The sequence below is a fragment of the Python bivittatus genome, unplaced genomic scaffold (assembly GCF_059951505.1).
Source record: "Python bivittatus isolate LINGU-HERP-01145 unplaced genomic scaffold, Pbiv_v1 ctg000840_np1212, whole genome shotgun sequence".
NCBI lineage: Eukaryota > Metazoa > Chordata > Lepidosauria > Squamata > Pythonidae > Python > Python bivittatus.
The window spans coordinates 47,445,068-47,460,896 of record NW_028277113.1 but is presented as its reverse complement, the minus strand read 5'-3'; the positions used below and the strand labels follow the sequence as shown (position 1 = coordinate 47,460,896).

The 15,829-nt window shown below is 40.4% G+C and overlaps 1 protein-coding gene across 2 annotated transcripts in view; it reads left to right on the top strand.

Moving 5' to 3' along the window:
• Positions 1-1,631: 1,631 nt before the first annotated feature.
• The window catches only part of CYP7B1 (cytochrome P450 family 7 subfamily B member 1), a 104,744-nt gene continuing 90,546 nt past the window's right edge, over positions 1,632-15,829 (top strand). The window contains exons 1-2 of one of the 2 annotated variants that reach the window (XM_088130615.1): positions 1,632-1,974; positions 10,908-11,334. In XM_088130615.1, the coding sequence (XP_087986741.1) occupies positions 11,120-11,334 (215 nt within the window). In that variant the 5' untranslated portion in view covers positions 1,632-1,974; positions 10,908-11,119. The remainder of the gene's footprint in view (positions 1,975-10,907; positions 11,335-15,829) is intronic. The other variant, XM_088130616.1, reaches the window with a different exon arrangement.

The window sequence follows — 15,829 nt, the reverse complement described above, 5'->3', positions numbered from 1 at the left end:
GCTTGGCATCCTGGGCTGAGAGAGAGAAACTGGCCCAACGTCAACCAGCCGGCTTTCATGTCTAAGGTGCCTTTCATGTCTACGGTGGGACTACATTTCACAATCACCAGGCTTCTAGCCTGAAGCCTTAACCACTAGACCAAACTGGCTCTCTTGACTATTCTTGTCCCAGAATAGCATTTTCTTTTCTTCCTACCGTTTGTCAGAGGAGCTTGGCGTCCTGGGCAGAGAGAGGGAAACTGGCCAGCGTCAACCAGCCGCCTTTCATGTCTAAGGCGGGAGTAGAATTCACAATCTCCAGGCTTCTAGCCTGAAGCCTTAACCACTAGACCAAACTGGCTCTCTTGACTATTCTTGTTCCAGAATAGCATTTTTTTTTCTTCCTAGCGTTTGTCAGAGAAGCTTGGCATCCTGGACTGAGAGAGAGAAACTGGCCCAACGTCAACCAGCCGGCTTTCATGTCTAAGGCGCCTTTCATGTCTACGGTGGGACTACATTTCACAATCACCAGGCTTCTAGCCTGAAGCCTTAACCACTAGACCAAACTGGCTCTCTTGACTATTCTTGTCCCAGAATAGCATTTTCTTTTCTTCCTACCGTTTGTCAGAGGAGCTTGGCGTCCTGGGCAGAGAGAGGGAAACTGGCCCAAAGTCACCCAGATGGCTTTCACGTCTAAGGCGGCTTTCATGTCTATGGTGGGACTAGAATTCACAATCTCCAGGCTTCTAGCCTGAAGCCTTACTCACTAGACCAAACTGGCTCTCTTGACTATTCTTGTCCCAGAATAGCATTTTCTTTTCTTCCTACTGTTTGTCAGAGGAGCTTGGCGTCCTGGGCAGAGAGAGGGAAACTGGCCCAAAGTCACCCAGCTGGCTTTCACGTCTAAGGCGGGAGTAGAATTCACAATCTCCAAACTTCTAGCCTGAAGCCTTACTCACTAGACCAAACTGGCTCTCTTGACTATCCTTGTTCCAGAATAGCATTTTCTTTTCTTCCTAGCGTTTGTCAGAGGAGCTTGGTGTCCTGGGCTGAGAGAGGGAAACTGGCCCAAAGTCACCCAGATGGCTTTCACGTCTAAGGCGGCTTTCATGTCTATGGTGGGACTAGAATTCACAATCTCCAGGCTTCTAGCCTGAAGCCTTACTCACTAGACCAAACTGGCTCTCTTGACTATTCTTGTCCCAGAGTAGCCTGATGGTAGGAAAGAGAACTGGAAAGCAGGTGGGAGGCTCAGGTTCCAGAAGGGTGAATCAGCAGAGCAATCCCAGCCTCCCTCACCTTTCGAGAGGTATTGGAAAAACTCCTCCGGTATTCTGGAACTCTGCCAGGCCAAGTTGTTGTAGAAGGCAGAGCCGGCCACTAGCAAAGCTCAAGGCGCTCTCACAACAATTCGGAAGCAGAGAGATCGCTTAAGGTTTCTCCGCTCTTGCAGGCGTACTGTTTTCCAGCGGGAAGCTTTCTCCCAACTTTGCGATTGATCTTCTTTCGGAACTCTTACCTTTCCTAGAGAGAACAATCTGTTCCTTCATTCCGCGCGGAAAGGAAAGGAAAGGGGCGGGGAGGGGAGGGGAAGGGGAGGGCGGGGCAAGGACTCGCCCTTTCCCTTTTCCCGATAGTCTTTTGGCCGATCCCAAGAGGAGGGGCCGGGGAATCCCGTCTCCCGACACTCCAGACTTTCACCCTCCAATCGGAGCGAGGTTGCTCACTCGTGTTTGGTATGCTAGCAACAAAGTCCTAACTTCCCGGAACACCGCAAGAGATTAGCGACCGAGAGGGCGAAGGGAAGGAGTGGCTGCCCCGCAGAAACTTGCTCGGGCGCGGGACACAGGCAGCCGATCCTTCTTCAGTAGCTGGAGAGGAACGAGGCTCCCCCGACATGGGCCTCCTGGAGTTGCTGCCCCTTGGCGCGTACGGTCTGGCGCTCGCTACTGCCCTGGCTCTCGGGGCGTTGTGTGCTTTCGGCCGGAGGAAAAGGTAAGCGAAGGCTCGCTCGCCTGCGGTCTCGTACCTCGTGGCTTTCGCTACTCGGGGCGGGAATGCGTGTCTAGGAGAGGGAAGGCGACTCCCACTTTTCTCGAGAAGCGGGAATGGGACTTTTGATTCCGAGGTGAACGGCGTATAGAAGCCACCCGGGGGACAGGAACTGGCTCCTACCTTGTCGCGGACGTGTTTACCGAATCACGAAGAGAATACTACAGAGGAAAAAAAATCGTTTTTCTAAAGTGCCCTCAGATATAAATGAAGACTGAGTGCTCTCCGGATAAGAAGACAGGATATAAATAGAACGACTCATCATTACTGTGCTCCAATCTGATGACAACTTGTAGAGAAGTTGAAACCTTGTTCACTAGTTTATGACGCCTTTATTACCTGATTACCTAAGAAAGGTAATACAATATTTGTTTATGGATTTTTAATCGAATGCGTCCTGATGTCTCCTGTACACACACACACATCTGAACCAGATGACTGAAATGTTATTGAATTCATATTTGAAGCTTTTAAGGTGCCACAAAATTACCACTCAGGAGTGAGCCCTATTTGTTTGGACAGGTATCTGGTATGCATAAGATTAAAAATCCAAATTGGACAATACTGTTATTAGGACCAATCAAAATGTGAGAAATTGATGAGCAAACCTTCCTGATCTACAAGTTGTATCAGATTGGATGTAGAGAAAGTAATGGGCAAAGATGGTTTGATTTTGCAACACAGAGTGCATGTAGAGCAGAATCTGATGGTTTGGACTTCAGTGCCCAGTAATAGCAATCAGCATGGCCAGTGGATCCATGGATCCATCAGCATGAATGGAGGGAATTGTAGTCCAAAGCACTAACGTATATTCAGTTTGTACGGTATGGTTATTCTTAATTTAATTAACTTTTTCTTCAACCCAATTTTTTTAGGTTTGCAGAGTACATTGAACCACATGGGTGTGTATAATATGCTGGATGAAAATATGTTTGGTTAGTTTGTGGTTTGTTACGTTGTGCAAGCACAGTTGTTGTTTTCATATGAAAATATATGAAAAAATAAAAGACTGAATTTTATGTTCTAATATATATTCTGCAGATTTCATGTTATTCCTTAATTGTTTGAAGCCAATCAGACTTAATGGCTATGTTCACACTAGACCTATCAGATCTGGAACACTAAAATTCACCCTCTTTGCTGCTATCTAGTAGTCATCTGGATTTTTGCAACCCAGATGTATACAATACTCTTAACTATAGTTTAGTTAGTTCCTTTGGGTTTGTTTTTTTTTTAGTTTACAATACTTGACATATTGAGCCTTAAATTAATCATACAGACTTGGCTTACACATCTAACTAGGCTAAAATGTATTTATTTATTTTGTAGTCCAGTGCAGACCCAGTACTTTGTGGTCCAATGGCGACCCAGTTAATGGTTGATCCACTGCCCACCCTGATGAAAATATAAATCCAGCAATTATCACAGTTTGTCTCCTGTCATAACTTAAATATGCCAGCTCCTTGTTAAGTAATGAACAGAAATAAGTTGGATGTTAGCTTTTGGCAGTCTTAACAGGAAATGCCTGTTATCTCATGAGCCTTTGCACCAGGAGAGAACAGACACACCTCCACTGCATTGCTAGTTTGTCTCCAGGCTCTCATGGGTATGGCTTGGGCATTGTACTGAATTGGTATTGGATGATATCTTCTGGGGCAGCAGGAATCTGCCAGTGAGTTCTGCATTAGACAGCTTCATATTTTCAGCTGTTTGCTGCTTCTGACTCTTTCTTGGAGAACTCACTAGGTGGCACTTTAGGGCAATTCCACTTTTGACTTGGCTACATGAGGGTAGTTTAGTTAAAACAAACACAGGGTTCTCCTCTGCCCCTCTGCTGGCTGAGTTTTGGTGCACATACAACATGTTTACCCAGTTCTTGACTTGGTTCAGTGTGTTGTGTGAAACCAGCTATTTCTTCCAGCAACCTATCCCATGATGGGATTGAATCCAGGAAGGCCTATAATTGCTGCTCTGTTGCTTGGAGATGGGGGAGCATACTGATGTCTTTTAGTCGGAGAGAGAAAGGTTGTAAGTATGTATGAACCCCATGACTGCTGCACATCCAGAGAGGAATCAGCTCTAGTCAGATACTGATACTAGTCAGAAGATACGTGTAATGGTATAATTCAGGATTCAGAAGACCGGAACCCCATCTTTAACTGATAATTGGATCTTTTTCAAGGATATCCATGGAATTGAAGAATTCCACAGAAAATTACAGAACAACGTATTGAGTTTTTGAAAATGTTTTCCATTTGTATGTGTTTGTGTGTGTATAACACACACAAAACATTTATACACACACACACACACATATATGTATGTATGTATGTATGTATACAGGTAGTCCTTACTTACTGATTCGTCCTTACTTACCTCATTTGGCAACTGCTTGACATTATGGCGATGCTGAAAAGTAGGTTTACGACCAATCCTTGGTCTTGCGGCCACAGCAGTATCCCTGCAGTCATGTGATCGCCATTCTGGCGCTTTGGAACCAGTGTGCATTTATGACAGTCGCAATATCCTGTAGTCACATGATTGCCATTTGTGACCTTCACAGCCGGCTTCCAGCAAAGTCAATGGGGAAGCCAGCAGGAAGTCACAAGTCACAGTCATGTGATGTTGTGCTTAATGACCCATGGTGATTCGCTTAATGACTGCAGTGGAACTGATGTTGTAAGTTGGGCATGGTCATGTGACATTACACTTAACAGCCGTGTTGGTTAGTGACTGAGTTGCCAGTTCTAGTTGCGATTGGTGACAACTACCTCTGTGTGTGTGTGTGTGTGTATGTACGTATGTGCACATTCATATATGAGTTCCACACAAAATATAAAATATTCTGAGAATTACATTCATTTTGAGAGCATTTACCCAACTCCAAAGACTATTGAGATCTGTTGACTAAAACAGAGGTTAAGATTTTAATATCTACATTAATCAATGAGATAGGATGATAGAACAGAAAATATGATCTTTACCAAGTGTTTGTATATGAATCATTCATATTCATATTCAAACATCTTATTGTACCATGTGTAATATTTAGGAACCAATATATTGCCAAATGTTTTATCCCATTCTACAGCTTATTCGTGAAGTTCTGGTGTCTTACCAATAGTTGAAATCATTTTTGATCTCATCTATAGTAACGGGAGCAACTAATAATTATTGTAAGAAATGTAATTGTGGAAGATCAGTTTTAGCTTAATCTTGATGAAGCCTATATATCGTTATCAAAAAGATCTTCAGGTATATAGGTCAGAGTAAAAATTTTAAAAATAGAAAATTTGTATCTTCAGGAGAGGTACATATCATATCAACCCCATCCGTAATGCCTGTAACCATTTTTTTTTTTTAAATCATTTACTAACTTCAGGTTATTTGCCAAGATTTGGCTAGGTCTTTCACCATTTTCCAAGTATTTTTGATATAAGCTTGTTAAAGCAAATTTAGTTCATTGTGATGAAATATTGTTCTTAGTCTGTTGTAACTCCCTATGTAGACTATTAGTAGGATATCTTGCCATCTATAACAGTGATTAAGAAGAGTGTTAGTCACAACCATTCACCAAACTTACTGAGATATAGGCTCTTAACAGAAGTCTTAAGGAATGTAAATAGGAAGGATTTTAAACAATGTATACTTGTGATTAGATAATGATAAATCTTTGTTGAAGTCTATTTGCCAGTGGTGGGGGAAAGATCCAGTAATGCTGAGATGCATTGAAATAATAATGGAAAAGCAGGGAGACAAATTCAAGGGTAGAGTAATAAGAAGGAAGAAAATATGGAGGTAGACTTGTCCTTTTCTAAAACCCAGGATAGCCATGAGTAAAACAAGGAAAATGAGAAGAAGCTTTTTTAAAATCAACTCAGAAAAGATATAGGAATATAAACATTCCATAACACATCTAAATTGTAATCTTGCATGTGTGTGCATATACTATATGTGTGTCTGTGTGTACACACAAACACACATAACACACATACACATATATTTTAAAAAATTGTATCTGGCAGATGCCAAAAATGGGTTTATATTGTTCTGAAAAAAAGTGTTTGGGGTTGGGTTTTAGGATGTGCCTTGGGGGGAGTTTTGTTAAAAACAAAGATAAAAAACTGTGGAAATGGAACTCCACCAATTTCTAGGATAAAACCTTGAGTGGTATAGGGGGCACAAGGTCTGGGAACCATGGACAGCCACCCTTCTTCCATAATGAACATGTTCTTCTATCAGATTTGCTTCTATTGGTCTTCTATCAGATCCAGGCAAAATCTGTATTTCAGAAAATTCTCATAGTTTTTTTTAGTTATCCCTACCCACCAATTGCCCTAGCCATGTAATAGTTGATGGCCTTAATGCAGCAAGTCCTCAAATTTCCAGAATATCATATTTCCTTTTGTGCCTAAGAGCATTTGAGAAAACCATCTAGAATGTCAGTTTCAGTCAGGACTGAAGCATTAAGGCCCCAAATGTTCGTGGAATGTGCTCTGTCCCCTTGCTTCCACCATGAACACCATTTCCTTTTTGAAGAACTGCTTAAGCACCTGCTTGGGCAAGTAATTTGCAAATAAGTAGTGAGCAGAATCTGGATTGGATTTTCTTAAGGCCCCTATTTGTAACAGTATTGACAACATGTTTCAGCAATACAGAGAGGATGGCCCCATATGTAATACTATATTGACACTCACGCCCACTTTAGCCATGATTTTACCAGATATAAGGCTAAGTAATGACATATGGCTAATGTAAATCCACCATGTTATGATGCTAACTATTTACAATCACTACTGCAAATGGCACGTATGTACAGGCTGGAAAGTGGTACTCACCAAACACTAATTTGGTGAAAAGCTTTGTATGAGAACAATGTTTCAAATGCATATTAGTATCAGATTAGCATGTGGTTGGGTGCATCTGATTTTTTTAGTCAGCTGTAGGACATTTATTTCTGGTGTATATATTTACAGTGGCTCCTAGTAAGATTGTAGAAAGGAAAATTCTGTAGAACAGCCTTCTGCAACTTGGTCTTCCTTCCTACAGTACAGGGTGGATTCCAGTTCAAACCTGAGCTACATATATTTTCTTCTATTGGAGTGATAAAATGATTGTTAAAGTTCCTTGTGACACTTAGCAAAGTGACATAAATTTGCAATGCTTTGTGTTTAATTTTGGAATAATTCCATATCCTTGTAAGAACTATGGATCCTATGACTACATATCTTTATTTGTGTCTCTGTAGGTATAAAACTTTTTAATGTTTTCTCTATAGTTAAATGTATGGTTTGTTTTTTAAAATTTGTTAGTGAATTGTGCCATATGGTGTAGAGCTGTGTGCCAGTTGTTAAAAATACTCTTGATAACATAGGAAACTAGCAGTTGGTTATTGAAGGGTGATGTTTCTTGACCAACATGTTTGTGGGATTGTTACATTTTCTCCCACCTGTATATATTTTGAAATAAAGTTTGTCCAAGAGACCTGTTTTTCATGGTTTCTGTAAACATATTTTTAAAAACATAAATCATTTGTTAAATAGACAAGAAATGTATGTGCCTCCTTAGCTTCTTAGGAGGAAACCACCACCCTTTTCCTCCTTCTCCTCTTTCTTATTTTTTTGAATTATAATTCTTGTTAGATGCAAAAACAAATGGAACTAATTCAAGTCATGTTATGAATATCTGCTTTTGTTAGTATGGTTTTCAGAGTGATGGTAGGATATTTTTAGTTATGACCTCAGCTCACTAAAATGTGTGTCCTCTGTCCATTCTCTCTTCTATTTAATGGCCTCTATAATATTTTCATTCAACCCATGAACCCATCTGCAATTTCTTTTTATAGGTTTATATATCTACAAATGCTTTTCTAATAGAATATTCTCATCAGAGGGCAGATTTATTAACATTTCTCCCCACTTTTTGATTGTCTTTTTAAATCCCAGCTCTTTGTATAATTTACTTCTTCCTTGGTGAGCAACTAGACTGAAGAAGACTTCTTGCTGAAATAATTAAGCTCAAGCCAAAATTGTTTTATTCTCTTGGGCAAGATACAGTGGCTGCAACTGCCATTTCCTTCTAAAATCAACATTAATATTAAGTGAAATCTGAAATGAATGGGTTAAGAATAAGAATCCAGAATAATCCAGTTTGAATAACTTTTGACAAGAGCATATATAGAGGAAAGAACATTTTCTCAATGGGAGATTAACACTAATGGTTGTTCTAGTATTCCTAGTTTTTATTTGCATATTTACCTTTATGTGCAAATATGCATATGCTATTACAGGTAGTCCACAGTTAATGACTGTAATTGGGACCAGGAACTCTGTCGCTAAGTGACGCCATCGTAAAGCGAAAAATCATGTGACCATGCTGACTTACAATGGCAGTTCCAGCAGTTCTGGTTGCGGTCGTTAAGCAAATCATGCATGGTTGTTAAGTGTGACATCACATGACTGCGACTTGCAACTTCCTGCAGGCTTCCGCATTGACTTTGCTTGTTGGAAGCCACCATTGAATCCCAAATAGTGATTATGTGACTGCAGGACACTCATAACTGCGAGCCGGTGCCAAATGCCCAAATCACGACCATGTGATTGCAGGGATGTTGTGATGGCTGCAACCTTGAGGACCAGTTGTAAGTCTCCTCATTCAGTGCCATTATAACTTTGAATGGTTGCTGGACGAGTGGTCGCTAAGCGAGGACTACCTGTATTCTCATCTCTCCCTTTCCCATGTTTTATATTTAGCCATGGTTTATTTAATCACTATTAAGATTAAAGATTATCTGAGATTGCACAAATTATTTTTATAATTGCTGTGATGGGTTTCCTTAAACATACTTTTTGTTGCTGGGGACTACCCTTTAAAAATATTTCTCCTTTTGCTTTCAAGGGCCGCAAAGGCACTGGAATATTGAAGTCACCAGATCATCGATGGTGCATTTTTGGTGGGATTGGGCTGCCTGTGTGTATGTTTAAAGGCAAAATACAGTAGGTGCCATAAGCCTAGCAAAGTGTAATGGTATGTTCAAAGCCTGAATGGGAGATTCCTATGCTGGACACCTGGATATCCTTATTGGTCATAAAAATGGCCTCTTCACCGTTTCATCCAGAGGCTGTGGTTAAAAGGGTAAAAAAGTGTCCACCTTAGCTTCCTAAGACAGATAAAATGGCTTATGAAAATTAAAACAATCCAGTTGAGATTTCTGTAACCAAATGTGTTTTCCATTTTCATAAATCTGGTTAAAGAAGCCTATATGAGAAGTTTGCTTTCAGTTGTAATTGGCTGTCTGGAGCTAGACACAGACACTGATACCCAGCTCATCTTTTTGCCTAATCCTATCAGACCAAATTGACTCTCCTTGACGCCATACAAAGCCCCCTGCAATCCCATCTAAACCAAATAATAGAAGCCTCCTCACCAGCTCACAGTACAGCCCAAAGGCAGCCTTATAATGGAATTGCAACATAATAAAAAGCTGAAAAAAAGCAATGTTCTTTCCTCAATCAGTCTGATAACCTCAAGATTCCATCGCCTTTAACAATGGATTTTCTCAACTCTGCTGCCCTTCTGAAAGGGCCACTTTCCCCAGCATAGAAACAATCCCAGGTACAGGTAGTCCTCATTTAATGATGGTAATTGGGAGTGGAATTTCCATCACTAAACAACGTCATACAGTGTGATATCACTTGAAATCCCTGGTTGCCATCGTTAAGCAAGGACCGTGCAGGTCATTACGTGAGGACTTCAAGTGATCATGACTTCCAACTTCCTGCCGGCTTCCCCATTGATTTTGCTTGTGGGAAGCTGGCAGGGAAGGTGGCAAATTGTGATCACGTGGCTGCAGGACACTACGACGGTCAGAAATCTGCCCAGTTGCTGAGCCCCCCGATCACAATCATACGTCTGTGGGGGTACTGTGATGGCCAGAACTTTGAGAATTGGTTCTAAGTGCCACTCATTCAGCACCATTGTAAGTCTGAATGGTCGCTGAATGAATGGTTGTTAAGCAAGGACCTGCCTAGTTTCCCCAAAACTGGCCACTAAATCAGTTCCCTAGGATTTCCCACCTTGTACCTCTCAATTTCTATAAAAAAAAACTTTGCTGTCCCATTGTTTAAGGTCCGTCTTTCTTGTAAGGCAGGCACCCAGTTAATATGGTTCTTCTCCTCAGTGTTGTGCTGTATACTTCTGAATTTTCCATGACACCCAGTTCCTCTTGTAGTCTTTACCTATCTGATTCTGCTGCTAAAACTGATTTGGGAAAAAGATTTTTCTGCCCAGTAATAGAAAAATCATTTCCCCAAAGAGGGGGCTTGAAGAATAGACTTCCTTGAGCTGGATCCCATTTATTCATCACTATTGTAGAACAAAGGCCCAAATACCTATTGTTAGATATTGCTGTGTCCTTAGCAAAGAGAGGCAATTAAGAATACTTTTTTTAAAATGTGTCTGGATTCTCATATGATCTTGAACTTTTTGAATTTGTGTGATGATGAGTTCACTTATCTCTCTAGATCAAGTTTTATTGTTATTAGTTTTCTTAGATCATGACAATAACAAAAGTGCTCCCCTTCCATCTCTCTCTCTCTCTCTCTGTTCTGTCCTAGAAGATACTTAGTTTTAGCTTATTGTTCGGGTTATCATGTCATTAGAGAGCCAGAAACATCAGCAAGTCTGATATTAGTGGCTGTTATTTAAAATTATTGTCTGGAAGAAAATGCATATTTCTAAAGGCTAATAAAAACAGCAGTATTTTCCATGAAATGTTGCTCATTATTAAATGTTCTGTGGCATATCAGCGATTATGAAAAGTGATGTGAGAACTTTACAAAATAAATCACCTCATTACATGAATCTTCTTTATACAGTGGAACCTCGAGTTACGAATTTAATCCGTTCCGTGACTCTGGTTGCAACTCGAATTGGTCGCAACACGAGGCAAATTTTCCCATAAGGTTCAATGTAATTACCGTTAATCCGTTCCGGCGTCTGCGGACCACGCATCAGGGGCAGAAAAACGGCCGCGGACCACGCAGCAGGGCGGAAAAATGGCCGTGGACTACGTGTCAGGGGCGGAAAAATGGCCGCGGACCACGTGTCAGGGGCGGAAAAATGGCTGCGGACCACGTGTCGGGTGGAAAATGGCCGTGGACCACGCAGCAGGGCAGAAAAACGGCCGCGGACCATGTGGAACGGGTGGAAAAATGGCCACAGACCACGTGGAACGGGCGGAAAATGGCCGCGGACCATGTGGAACGGGCGGAAAATGGCCGCGGATCCGGTTCGTAAGTCGAGGTGAGTTCGCAAGTCGAGGTAAATTTTTGGGGCCGGAGCTGGTCGTATCTCGAAAAATTCGTAAGGAGGGGTGTTTGTAACTAGAGGTACCACTGTATATAATTCCAAATTCTGACATTGCTTCTGGATGTGGGAGAGGAGAACGGAAGGGAAGAGAGAGGAAAGTCTTCTCGGGGAGGGACTGGGGACTGTGCATCTGAGTTGGGCTGGGCTGGACTTGGCTTTTTCTTGGCATGTGCAGGTATAGATCAGATGTCTATGCCAGGCAGCTTGATAGTCACCACATCAAGGTGTATCATACCATAGAGAAATTGTGATTTTCTTCGTTGAAGCAAAGAGGTGATGCAGTTCTCAGCTGATGTCTTGTGTTGCCTTGAGACCTTATCCAGTAGTTTGCTAATTAAGAACCTAATTCTAGCCCACAGCTAATATCACTTCTTTAAAAAAATTATTCACGTTTATTTAGAATATTGCATAACAAAGAAATAAGAGCAAAAACAAACTGCCTTTATTCCCTCATACACTGTCTTATGCATCAGTAATTTATTTTTAAAATAATCAAGGCAATGCAAGCAAGTTATATTGTTTTTTTAAAGTATTTATCCTATGGCTCCCAAATCTACTATGAATAACATTTACCCCATGAGATTACAATTTTAACAGAGCTGTAAAATAAACCCAACGCTGCTAGAATCCTGATACAATATCGAGTTTTCAATGCAAGGGTTGCCTGGCTTTGTAGCACCCCATGTTTAGCTTCCTGAAACTGATTTCATATGCTAACGATTCTAGGTATTTGTTTGCTACATTTTTATTTCTGCCAGCAGTTTATATTTGAATAGCATAAAATTAAGGAACGAGAAGGAAGAAGAAAACAAACAAACAAAAAACATTTTGGATACGAATTTTTGGTAGATTGGCTACCAGGGAGTTTGTTGTGGGAAGGGAAGAATCAAATAGTAATTCATCCCCATTAGGCTGATGCGGTGAGCTATGCTGTTATGCCTTTCCATTTGATAAAATCAGATGGAATTTATTCAGCAGTTTTACAAATTGAATCATGGGGCTTCCACAATCTCATTGGTTGAGAATTTGAACTTCAAGGACAGCATCAAGGAACATGTGCTACTCAAAATAGCAGGAGTTACCAGCATAATAAGGACTTTGTATGATACAAATAGTAAAAATACACTGCAAAAGAAAAATTGAGATATTGTGTCTTAACTGCTATGGTGTATTTCTAGCACAGTGAAGTTTTTTGTGTTTTCTTGCTGCAGGAGAGGAATTACTACTATTCCTGGTCTATTACAGATTCTTCTTGCTCAGGACTTAAGTCAGGAAAAATTTAACAGCATCAATTTTTAAAAAAAATCTTCTGTGTTCCTCTTGTATTTTGTAGAAGCTTTTTAGACTAATAGCAAATGCCTAAAAAGTTTCAACCAAAAAAGCTAAAAATTGTTCTAGGCAATCCTTTTCCTAGTAGATGTATTGTATGTGAAAGTTTCTCCATGAACAAACATCCTGAACTTAAGTCTTTTTTTCTGTTGTGTTGAGGATAAGCAGTTATATCTTGAAAAATAATTGTTTTTTTTAAATATATATATATATATATATATGTAACCAGATGCTGCAAACAAAAGGATATTTTGCACTATAAATTCTGGGCAGACAGTCAGAACTTGAACTTTTGTAACCATGCAGTTCTCTAGGACTTCCCAAGAGCTTTGCTGTGGTGCAAATGAGGAGGATGGTGAAATATACAGGGTAGCCATCCAACTGTGTAATGGCCATAGAGCTTGCTCAGAGAAATTGAGTTGCCTGAGGCTAAAGGGGAAGTTCCAAATCTCCTTCTCTTTTCCCCATGAACATGATGAGAATAGTCAAGTTACGTAACATTAACAGTTCAGTCACTGGATGCCTCCTACAGAATGGGAACACAGCCTTGGTGGAAGTAGGGAAATGGCCATTTTTAAATTGACTTAATGCTTTTCCCGTTCAGGGGGGCTGCAGCTTGTTGGTGAACAGCTATGATGAGTACAAAAGATCACACATTTAATCACGCATGTAATATCTCATCTCTGAAATCCTGGAGTGCTGACAGCTTGATTTATTATAGGACAGCTACTCATATTTATTATGGCTGCATCATCTCATCAAAGTGGCTGCCCAAAGAGGTCTGGATGGCAACTGGGGGGTGGGTATAAATTGTAGAAATGAATGTAGTGGTGCGTGGATTCACTAGTTAATCATGGTTTAAATAGGATGTCTCGAGAGCCAGAGGAGTGGAGTGGAGTGGAGTGGTGCAGGTGTTGGACACAGAGCAAAGAGATGCTGGTTAAAGTCCACCCTCAGCCATGGAAGCTTGCTGGTGCCTTCAGGCCAGTCACTCTTAGCCCAACTAATTCACAGGCTGGGCAGAATAGGAGGAGGGACTGCTGTTTACTGCTTTGAGGTCCTGAATGAGAGGTGGGGTATAAATCTAATAAACAATAATAAATAAAAGACATGACCTGGTTTATATAACATGCTAAAGCCAACTATACAACTACATTATGGCTTAGTATGACATAGGAACACAGCATGTGTGAGAAAGCACCACTACAATGGCTTCTTGCTGGTTGTTAAGATGTGTCAGAGGGAGATTCCCCAAGCCTCCCACTCTCTTATCCTTTACTTTCCTAATTCACCCTTGATATTTAGTGTCAACTGTTGGCCTATCCCTCCATTCATTAAATGTAGCTTGCCATCCCTCTGTTGGCTTTGACATTCTTTTGGTGCTGTATCCATCCTGAATAGTAACAATGGTCGTTGTTTCTCGGGTGAACGGCAGAGGGCAGATCCCAGTCCAGAATTCTTCTCTTAGCATCTTGGCCTATTTTGCCCCCAGGCTTAAGAACTCACACTCTCTGTGGTCACATCAGCAGTTATAATTGAAAAGGACACTGTCATCCCCTTCAAAGAGCTTAATGTCAGTTTTTAGGCCAATTTGAGAATATATCTATGGGAATTAAATTTCCACATTTAGATTGTAAAACCCATGGCATAAAAAAAAGAAGCCTATCTGAGCTGTTACTTCTCCATAAGAATTATTATATCTGTTGAATTCTGTCCAACAATTGAATGGGACAACCATTCTTTCTGTGGTAAACTACTGTGTATTAATAGAGTTGTACTCCAAAAATCCATTTTTTTAAAAAATCTTAGATTCAATCAGAGAAACAGTTTAGGGCTCCAAGATCACAATTCTCTCTATATGAACATACTTCCATATACATACATACAACTGAAAGTTTATTTTGACATGAAGGAAGTTGGTGTCTCTCTAATACATACCTGCCTCCTGCAATAGTTGAAATGGTGTTTGTATTTCAGCTGGACAGAATGCTTAACAGGTTCTGAATACAGGCTGGAATCATTGTCACATGTGATTAACTCAGTAGGATAAAATGGTGAAGATTAAAAGGAACATTCTTTTTAATTTCCCCCACTTTCTCTTTCCCCTAAATACATGCGAGATCAAAAAGAGACAGTTCTGACTTAAAGAATCTTGGGTTATTCATATTGATAACATTTTGTACTTCTAAACAGAGTTACCTTATCATCATGTAAATCAGGCTTTCTTCTGGTTAACAATAATGGTATGTCTGAGGAATAGGAATAAGTGTAAGAAATGAATTACTCATGAGTTCTGCAGGATTTTATAATGGCATTTTCATTGCCAATTTCCTCTAGTAACTTTTAATTACTAAAAAAGCCTAGGTTTTGAAAGGTTTGGAAGAAGGGTTCTAGGAGTAATCCCTTTTCAATGTACAAGTAAGAATTTAATTCCTAACTGGCATTGATACTGAATCTGTTCATGTCAGCATTACGACCTTTGAGAAGATATTCCAAACAGGTTTGGTGGTGAGTTCATACATTGCTCTAAACCATAATGGGGTTTGTTTGGCTTAGCTTAGAATGTTCAGTGCAATCAGCAAATTCACCACAGAATGTTCAGTGCAATCAGCAATTCAAAATCGGTCTTTTGAAAAGAAAATGTTTACATGCCTTCTAAAGACTCTTCTCTCTTCCTAGTCCTGTAATGGTTAAGGCACCAGGCTCGAAACTGGGAGACTGTGAGTTCTAGTCCCACTTTAGGCACAAAGCCAGCAGGATGACCTTAGGACAGTCATTCTCTCTCAGCCCTAGAAAGGAGGCAATGGCAAACCACTTCTGAAAAACCTTGCCAAGAAAACTGCAGAGACTAGTCCAGGCAGGCTCCAAGAGTCAAAAACTGACTTGAAGGCACAAAATAAAATAAAATAACAAAAATGGTCTGTTTCAACTCCAAAACTCACAATAGTACATTTGTCCATGAAGAGTGAATAAGAGTGAATAAAAGAAAAAATGTGAGAAAGTAATGAATGCAAGGCAGTTTATTGATTTAGAGGAAGCATATGATAAACTGCATAGGTCTGAATTTTGGAATATTCTACATGAAATGGAGTGAAAAGAT